Source organism: Penaeus monodon, chromosome 18 (genome assembly GCF_015228065.2).
Source record: "Penaeus monodon isolate SGIC_2016 chromosome 18, NSTDA_Pmon_1, whole genome shotgun sequence".
NCBI lineage: Eukaryota > Metazoa > Arthropoda > Malacostraca > Decapoda > Penaeidae > Penaeus > Penaeus monodon.
In genome coordinates, this window is record NC_051403.1 from 29364366 (window position 1) to 29374365 (window position 10000).

Below are 10000 nucleotides of genomic sequence, written 5' to 3' on the forward strand. Positions count from 1 at the left end.
GAACTCTCTTTTCCCGCCCAGGCGCTGAAGGCTTGTCTCTTCTCGTCGTCAGAACTCCGTTTTCCTGCCCAGGCGCTGAAGGCTTGTCGCTTAACGTTCTCCCCGTCCGCTCTCTTCCCCGCCCATGCGCTGAACGCCCTTCTCTCCAGCAGTGCGGGTGTTGGGGCGTTCCACTTGGTGGCTGCGTTGCTGAGAGCTTGCGTGTCTCTGGCGCTCCTTGTGGCATTCTTGTCGTGGAGTTCCTCGCCCGTGGCTTCGGCAGGAGTGGCTCCGCCATCTTCCTCGGCCATTCTCTTGAAGCGTCCCGGGGCGTCGTGCACGGTGGCCGGGGAGGGGAAAATGTCGTCCTCAGGGTCCTCTTCGTCGCCGTCTAGGAGCATCTCGGGAGCGTCCAGAGCCAGGGCATCTCCCTGTCCGCCCCAAGCGGCTCGAACAGAACGCTTCCCTCCCCACGGCGAGAACGCCACGCGTTTCCCCGTCGCCCCCAGGGACTCCGCCAGCTGCGCCGAAGAGCCCATGTCGAGGTCATTGAGTGCTAGTCCTGCAGGAGAGGACCGCTTCCCTCCCCACGGGCTGAAGGCGGGCCTTTTCCCCAGGGGTCCCTCGGGGGCGTCCTCGAATGGGGAGCGTGTTAGGGAGAGATACTGAGAACTGGCGCGTTTTCCGCCCCAGGGGCTGAAGGAGGCTCGTTTCAGCTCCCCGTCGGAGGAGGGCTGGTATCTGGTCGGGAGAGGGAGGGAGAGTTAAAGGATGCTGTTACCTTGCCCTTGCCTTTTTTGTCTTATCCTAATGCTAAGTTTATGAGTTCCTTTTCCTTTCATGGAAATGATACTGAACATCTTTATTTGGTCCTAAGAGATTTTGTTGTTTTGTTATTTTGTTAACATTCTATTCCCACACACACCTAGCTCTTTGATAAGCGTACTCATGTTTTTTCGCTTTCACAGTGACTCTTCTTGCCTTTAAATGCCCGTTACATGAAAATTTGTAATTTGATCTTTTACATTTTTCATAATTAATGTTGATTATGCTTTATGTAGTATGTATGTATTTAGCTTGCAACATATTGCAACATATTAGATTGGAGTTTCCAATCTAACGTTTCATTAGACGTAAAGAAGTGAGTCCGAAGTGTTTCATAAGGGCTAAATACTTAGAGATAATCCAAAACAACGTTACTCATCTTATCTAATGCGATAAAACGATTTTTGTGCCAGGCTCTGGTAGAATGTCTAAGCGTATTATGGAAGCGACCCTAACACATTGGTACATCTGTTTTGATATTAAATCTATACCGGAAAATACAGTGAGTCATATTAAAAGTTGGTGCCTTTTTCTCGTATTTGAATTATACCAGTGTGCTATTGTTACAAAGCTTGTGGATCGCTTGCTCTGACTAGCGCTGAACTAAGTACCAGACGCTCTGTTCAGACGTTAACGGACACTCACGGTTTGTACTTCGGAAAGGGTAAGCCTAATTTCTTTCTCTGATAGTGACGTTACAGTCTTTACTCGATAATTACTCAGAAAAACTCATATTGTGCAGTGTTTGAATTATTCGTATTCATATTATACAGACGGACACTTTCCGCACAATTGCAAACTGCATAAGACTTAGAGGGTGATACCATTTAGTGGGTGATACCATTGCATACATATAACAACGGGAATAACCTTTGCCACTGGAGCCGGAATAAGAAGTTGAGATGCGATGTTGAGGAACTGAGAAGCCGTGGCGGCCGTGACAGGGGGAATAGCGAACAGTATGAGATGGTTGTTAGCTGTCGTTAGGGTGAATTGCTCCTTTGAAATGTGAAATTAAACAGAACGACTAAATCAGGCATGCGTCAGTGTGATAAGTTCCACAAATTCCTAAACTATAGCTTGTTTGATTTCAGCTAAAAAGCGGCCTGTCGTCGTAGAGTCCTCCGTTCCGGGTTCGCAAGCAGCTTAAATCAAGGTTGGTAACAATTACTGGCAGGAGCACATTCCGTAGATAGCATTTGCTTGCTCGTCTATTTTTCGTTGAACCCGAGTAAAGTCACGACCGCTCGGCCTTCCAGCTGAGGTTGTGATAAACACTTTGTTTCCTGGAAACATGACCTTGTTTTCGAACCTGTCCTAACTCTGACCTTCATGTTAGCATTTTTTAAATTATCTTTATTACTATCATTTTCTTCATTTTTTGCCATCATTACTGTACCTTGCTTGCTTGAACAGGTGTAGGTAAATGTCCCTCAGGCTGAGGGGAAGGCCCGAGCCCGACCGCAAGGCCGGGTGCCAGCTGGTTCGCTTCCCCCCCCACGCGCTGAACGACTGCCGCTTGCTCGCCTCGGTTCTGGAGGCAGACAGGAGTCAGAGGCCGGCGCATTATCATTACTGCTAGTATTGATATTGTCATTGTTATTATTTCTGTTGTGCTGCTATCATTATTCTTTACAGGTGCATGAATAATGTATGTATACGCTATCATGCATGCATGAATATGTTCAGAAATATGCACGTATGTGTACATACAATATCACACGTGTGTGTGTGTGTGTGTGTGTGTGTGTGTGTGTGTGTGTGTGTGTGTGTGTGTGTGTGTGTGTGTGTGTGTGTGTGTGGTGTGTGTGTGTGTGTGTGTGTGTGTGTATATATATATATATATATATATATATATATATATATATATATATATAGAGAGAGAGAGAGAGAGAGAGAGAGAGAGAGAGAGAGAGAGAGACAGAGACAGAGACAGAGATAGATATATTGAAACACACCTTGGCTCAGGAATGTTGAAAAAGACAGGGAACCTCGCCACCTCCTCCTGGAGGAGTGGCAAGGTGAGGTCACGCTGCGAAGCCACGCCCTCCGCCACGCCCACCAGGACTAGTGCGCACGCCCATGCGCGCCAACACCTCTCCACCATAACCGTCTGGAAACAGAATCGAGGTTATATGCGTATATGAAATCAATGTTACTCGTATAGAATTAGTGTATATTATTACCCACTGCACAAAGTTATAAAATTTGCGTATATGCATAAGGTAAAGTGATTTGTACATGTACAGTATTCATATTATATCCGTATATATTTAGGAAGATGCAGTAAAACTATCGAATATAAAACTGTTTGCACGATGGATCAACACATCAGAAAACCGAATCTCCTCGCAGTGAATTCCTATTGCAATCGCAGTCCGAGTCGCCATCGGCCTTCGCGGGGGGCGTCTTGTTCCGTCTGCGTTTTCCCAGATATTCTGTTTTAATCGCCGTTGTATCAGCACTATTATCATCACTATCATTATTTCCGTAGCTGAGTTGTCACTGATGAAGAAAGTGGAATCTGTACACAAAATTATATATTTAAACAGAGTATCCAAACCGTAATAACAGATAAGAAAAAAAAATATTGATAACTGTGAACGAGTTGCCATGTAGTTGCTTTCTGCACACCATTATTCTGTATTCAGACATGACGGAATTCATATTTGATAAGACTTGATATAGATCACTGCTGTTGATTCCCACTTCTTTATATGCGACTCTTATTCTGTATGTTAACTTGTTTGTTCACGGGGGGGAGCGGAAAATAGTCTTCCATTCTTATTTTCGAAGAAATTTATTATTTATGTGTATTTTAAAGTTAGTAGTGAAGTCTGTCCTCTTTGATGGCTTATCTGGATTATGTTTTTAACAAATCAGGACGATAGAGGAAAGGAACCGATGAATAAAAAAACATTCAAAAACTGATACCTAACTACTTCATATGCATCCACATTCAGTCAAGAGTTTCGCATTTGTTTTTCCTTGCAAGGGATAAATATTTTCCCCTTATGTCAAAGCTTCTGTCTTCTTTGATGTGTGATATTAAAAAAAAGGATGTGCCGCAAAGAATAAGGAACGCTGGCTGAGTGAACAAAAGTAAGAGCCGACGAGTTTTGAAAATACGATATGAAACGCAAAAGTGAGTTTGGTCCCGCGGCCTCTTGACTCTTTGTTTACTTTGTGGCGATGCGGTTACCTCGGGCCGTTAAAAGCTTGTGTTTGTTGCGTAAATGAAGGTAATTATATTTCGTTTCCTTTAAGAATCCACATAAATGCAAATTATGACTATGTATAAAATCTGTAAAGATTTTTTTTCTTCTTTGACAAAATTGGCGCGCAACGATACCAGCAGTCGGTTTGTCAATTTGTCTGTCTTAGCTATTCCCATTAGGGATTTTATTTATTCATGGTTACGTGATTATTTCCGTTGTTTCTTATTCCCGTCATTGTGCCTTTAGGCGTAATCGTGCTTGTGCGTGTATGCCAGCGTAAGGGTATTATGTGTTTACTGATGGCTCTCAGGCAATATGTTGATTTGCATGTACGCTGTAATTCTTTTAAAATATTAATCTGCATGTATAAGCATATTGTATATATATTTAATTTGTTTGTGTTTGAAAGAGAGAGAGAGAGTATGTGCGTGTATATTTATGTATTTATTAATGCATAGATAGGTGTTAAGTATAAAACGAAATATGTAACAGGAAAGAAAGAAGGACAATTAGTAACACGAAAAGTGTCGAGTAGAGGGAGTATATTAACACTAAAAGAGAAGAATTAGAACAGCCGACACTAAAACAAACAAGACAGCATGCGTGGCGTAGAAGAGAAGGAGAAAGAGAGGAGAAAAGTTGATAATGTAAGATGGGCCTGTAATAGAATTTTCAAAATGTACGCAGTGGTAGAGGCAGCACCACAAGCGCACGTCTGCCGGCACCATAATCCTCACTTTCATCATCTCCATCGTTATTGATTATGAATGCCTAATCAAGTATGAATTCCTTTTTCTGGTTCTTTGTAAGACGGAAGGAAAGAGCGAGTTGTTCGTTTATTCTTCTCTTTAAATTTTATTCATTTCATACTTAGAGTAATCAGTTTCTTGTCTGTAAAATGCATGTAAAGATTCAGATATTACGGTTTGCATATTTTCCTGTAACAGTGATGTTACAGGAAATTATAGTGATGATAGCAATAGTGGAGATACGAAGGATGAATTAGTGACGTAAAATTATATCCTCAAATTGTTAAATGATATGATTAATCTGATTTAATAAAATTTCGTATATGAAATGACGTCACCACTTTTTCTATATTGCCGAGGTGTTTTTAAAAAAGAAATAGAATTAGATAACTCGGAATTAGATTTAGGGTACAGATATGCGATTACAACATACAAAGTTATGTGGAAACTCTCTCTCTCTCTCTCTCTCTCTCTCTCTCTCTCTCTCTCTCTCTCTCTCTCTCTCTCTCTCTCTCTCTCTCTCTTCCCCCCCCCTCTCTCTCTCATTTCATGACTGTCATAATTTTTCCAAACACCTCCACGTCTTAGTCGTCATTAGGCCTAAGTATCGCCCTTCTCTCATTAAAAAGAACATAGAAGATGATAGTAATAGAAAAAATGCCAGATAAAGTGAGGAATGAAGATGGAACGAGAAATGAGAGAAAAAATATACCAGCTTAAGAGGAAACCCATCCCGTTGGGTCAGCGCCGACCCCAACCGGGCGCCTCGGTGTCGTGTTCTCGCCGCTCCAGTAACTCGGTTATGGAGCCCATTTCTTTCTTTCAGCCCCCCCCCCCCCCATCGCCCTTTTCCCACTCCCGCGCGGGCAGGGCTTTGAGACGCGCTAATACGCGCTCGGTCCACTCTTATGCTGCATGGGACAGAGTGCGTTTGTTATATATATATATATATATATATATATATATATATATATATATATATATATATATATATATATATTTATATATATATATATATTTTTTTTTTTTTTTTTTTTTTTTTTTCTTTTCTTTTCTTCTTTTCTTTCTTTCTTTTCTTTTCTTTTCTTTTCTTTTCTTTTCTTTTTTTTCTTGTCTTTTCTTTTCTTTCTTTCTTTCTTTTTTTCTTTTTTCTTTTTTCTTTTCTTTTCTGTATTTCTGCACACGTATACTTGTGACTGTGTTTGTTTGCACATGCATGTATAGAGACTTAAAATAATATCTGTCTTCCTCCATGTGCCTCTCCCTCTCCCCTTCTCTCCCTGCGGCATCATTAGCCCTCGCCGAGGGAAGGGACCGAGGCAGTAATCCTCCGCAAAAGCAAGCAAGCGATGCGTTCGAAGCAACTCGTCCTCGCTGAGGCAGTTATCGGGATTAGGCGATGTTCTTTAGCAGCGTCGGCCATGATCAAAGGTGCCCTGCAACGGCACTGCAACGGCACACGAGAGAGAGCGGGATCAGTGGAGCTCGCTGGGCCTCCGAAAGGCCCGCTTGTGGCAGCGGGAGAGGGAGGCGGGAACGCGGTCGCGCGAGGCGCCGAGTGTGCGGGGAACATCGCTAGCGTGAAGGTTGTTTCAGGACTCTTCTTCTCTCCTTTTCCCTTTGTTTGAGTCTTTCTCTTCTCGCCGTCTGCGTCTCGCGCTCTTCCTTCTTTTTTCCTCGATCTCTTCGTCTCTCGCAGCCTTTCTTTTCCTCTTACTTCACCTATCTTATCTATTTACTTACTACTTGCGTAAATACCCCTCCCCCCCCTTTTTCCTTCCCACCCTTCTTCCCTATCTCCCTCTCCTTCTCCCGCTCCTTCTCCCTCCCCTTCCCTCCGTCAAATCAATCAGTTCTCTCTAGATCTGGCAATCTTTCCCTCTGTTTCCCACTCTCTACACCTATCTATCAGTCCCTCCCGCTCGGTCACTCTGCAGATCAAATGAATATCACGTGTTGACTCTGCAATCGGCCGTGCACGAGTGGTCTAGGGAGCCTCGTGCTTCGCCCTCTCTCTCGTCTATTCCCCCCTTTACTCCCTTCTCTTCATCCTCCTCTCTCCGCTCCTCTATCCTCTTTCAGTCCCCTCCCTCCTCTCCTCGCCCTTCTCCCGCTCCTCCTCCTTCATTTTCCCCCTTGTGTGTCCTGCCCTCTTCTGGCTTCCTCCTCGTCTCTTTCGTCAACTTTCATTTCCGCCTTTTCAACACGGGATTCATCTTGTTTCCTCCCTCTCGCCCTTTTTTCTTCTCTTTTCTCGGGCTGTGCTCCATGTTTGCCATTTTCTGTCTCCATCCTTACTTCTTTTTTCATTTCCGTTCGTCACGTTTTCCCAGTTATTTCTTTTGACTGTACCTTACCCTCCCCTCTCTCTCTCTCTCTCTCTCTCTCTCTCTCTCTCTCTCTCTCTCTCTCTCTCTCTTTTCCACTCTGCTTACGTGTCTACTTGCGCATATATCTTTCTATATGTCTTTTTTAATCTGATGCCTATTACTTTCCCGACTATTAGTCCATCTTTATGTCTCTTTATCTTAATCTCTTCTCCCAGTCTCCATTTCCACTTACCAGTTTCGGTATTGTTTTCTGTCTGCAATTATTTTTCGCATATGTAAGCTTTGTTATCACCAGTTGAAACTGTAAATTAGCAACAATAGTAGAGATAATAGTGATAATAATAATGATAATGATATATTGATAGCAATGATAATTTCTGATACGAATTACGTAAATAAATATGACATTGATTTTGACATTCACTGCTGCAATAAAGATTGGAATTCATTAGCATATATTTTCGTGATGGACTTGTGTGTTCAACTGCAACAGTATAAAAGTTCTATCTTTTAGCAAAAACTCAACCTCCCTTTTCTTTTTCTCTTGGTTTCTCTATTTATCTGTCCATTTCGCATTATCTCTCTTCCTTCCCACCTCACCGCCTCTCTCCTCTCCTCCTCACTCCTATCTCTCCCATTAGCCAGAACCTCCCACCACCACTACTGTTACCTGCTGCCACCGCTGCCACCAAACAGCAGCGGCTATGTCACCACCGCTGCCACCACCAACGCCGCACGCACGCCGCATTGTCACCCCGGCGAGACAGACACAAGAAAGCTCTCACTCTCTCCTTTCTTTCTTGTCTTTAGGGAACACTGATGTGCGGACGTGGGGGTGGGGGGGAGAGAATCCTTAGAAGGGAGAGAGTGAGTGGGGGGGAAGGGCCGTGAGGGGAGGGGGGGAGTTCTGCCTTTAGTTTTATAGACATTTGCATTTGTCTCTCCCTTGAATGTCCAGAATCCCCCTGACTGTCGTTGAATAGGGGTTGGAGGCGGGCTTCCTTCCTCCTCCTCCCCCCACCCCCCGTGCCTACCTTTTCTTATTATCCCTCCCTCCTGCTTATTATCTTCTGCCTCCCTCCTACTTTCTGCTGTCTTCTCTCTTCCCTTTTTCCCCCCTTTTCTTCCGATTTTATCCTTCTCTTCGTACCGTCTCCTTCTGTCTCCCTCTTCCTCCTTCACTCTGCTTCCCCCTTCTTCCTCCACCCCCTTTCCCTCTCCTTCCCTTCTTCTTACCCCCCCCCCCTCTCTCTCTCCTTCGCACCCTCAGTCGTACTTCTAGGAAAGCGCTTGGATTCTTCTCAGGTGCGGGAGCGGCAGCCGGCGTCGACGCCTTATTGTGCGGTTGGGACTCCTCAAGAGGGCCACGATCTCGCGTCCACACACACACACACACACACACACACACACACACACACACACACACACACACACACACATACACACACACATACATTCACACACACACACACACACATGCATATGTGTGTTTATATATATGTGTGTGTGTGTATATATATATATATATATATATATATATATATATATATATATATATATATATATATATGTGTGTGTGTATGTATGTATATATATGTACTTTTTTTTTTTACTTATGATAATGATGATGATATTGATAACGAAAAGAAGTGGAACGAAATCTGATTATAAATCATACTTAAGGAGTCTAATGGAACCTGAAGCATTATTCTTTTCTTCTCTAATCCTATTTATCGGAAGCGTGTCTTGCTTTCTTATCACCCCGGCGTTATTTACCCCGAGGCTTTATCTCAGGAACCCGCGGCCACTTGTTGCGCCGAAGCCCTCGCTTTATGACACGAGGGCGAAGGGGTTGCCGGGTTGTCGTTCTGTTTGTTCACTTGCTAGATTGTCATTTGTGCGTTTGTTTACATTTGGTGTCTATGATCTATCTTTCTCGCTTTTATTAAGGTTGCTTTATCTTCTTCGGGTTCTCGGATTTTCCTTTTCCTCTCCTGTTTCCCTTTTTTCTGTCTTTCTTTCTCAGGATCGTCATCTTTTTACCTTTTTTCGCCATTCACTTTTAACCTATTTTCATTCTTCATCGTTTTTTTCTACATGTATTTTTTCACTATATTTTGTTATCTCATGTTATCTTTCGTTTTTTTTTTTATGTGTGTCTTGGTCCAACTTCTTGATTAAGACGTGTAGTCACTCATGTGTACTTTATGTACACATGAGTGACTATCTATATGAAGTTCACTCATATTTACGTAACACTTTTATAAAGTGTTCGCGTTGCATAGAGAATAAGGAAAAACATATAAAACAATAGAATACCTACTTTCCTAGCGCAGGTGTCAGTGAGGTAACCAGATTCTCTCTCTTCCTCTCCACTCCTCCCCTTCCCTTTCTCTGTTATTTCGCCCTCTTTCTTTTATCTTTTTCTCTCTCTATTTTTGTATTCTCGTGTTTGGTTTTATTTGCATGGAGGAAGAATAGGCTTTTTAAGGTGGGAAGTGCGGAAATGAAATGAACGGTATTTTGTGCCGACGAATGAGACGAAGAAGGCGGAGGAGAAAGAACAAGATAATACCCAAGAAAGTATAACGTAAAGGATTGTATAAATATTTTTAACAGTTTTTTTTATGTAAAGACGAACTGGCAACATCAACTGGATCCTCCTACTCGCTAAGATGTCTCCTTCTCAGTCACCCAAAGGCCGTCGGAGGGAAAAGTGATGGCGGCAGAGTTTCAGAGTTCTGTCAGATATTCAATCACTCGTTAGAAATGCGTAGATCGATTGAAATGTTATATCTTCTTCTTGGCTAGCGTGCCACGTTTGGTGAAGTAAAGATTAGATCTTTGATGTGTAAAGAATTAATAGATGATATTAAAGTCTTTATTCTCTGCTCGCATT

The 10000-nt window shown here is 42.9% G+C and overlaps 2 protein-coding genes across 3 annotated transcripts in view; one reads left to right on the forward strand and one right to left on the reverse strand.

The window, feature by feature from the left end:
* The window catches only part of LOC119584405 (COMM domain-containing protein 4-like), a 92792-nt gene that overhangs the window by 15022 nt on the left and 67770 nt on the right, over positions 1-10000 (forward strand). Inside the window, exon 3 of one of the 2 annotated variants that reach the window (XM_037932988.1) lies at positions 1899-1960. The exons of the other annotated variant lie outside the window; for it this stretch is intronic. The gene's annotated coding sequence lies outside the window, so the exon portion shown is untranslated. The remainder of the gene's footprint in view (positions 1-1898; positions 1961-10000) is intronic. 2 annotated transcript variants of the gene reach the window in all.
* LOC119584705 overlaps positions 1-10000 on the reverse strand; it is a 38886-nt gene that overhangs the window by 587 nt on the left and 28299 nt on the right. The window contains 3 exon segments of the mRNA XM_037933374.1: positions 1-720; positions 2204-2338; positions 2763-2917. The exon segment at positions 1-720 is cut by the window's left edge and continues 22 nt beyond it. Of these exon segments, the coding sequence (XP_037789302.1) occupies positions 1-720; positions 2204-2338; positions 2763-2911 (1004 nt within the window). The 5' untranslated portion in view covers positions 2912-2917.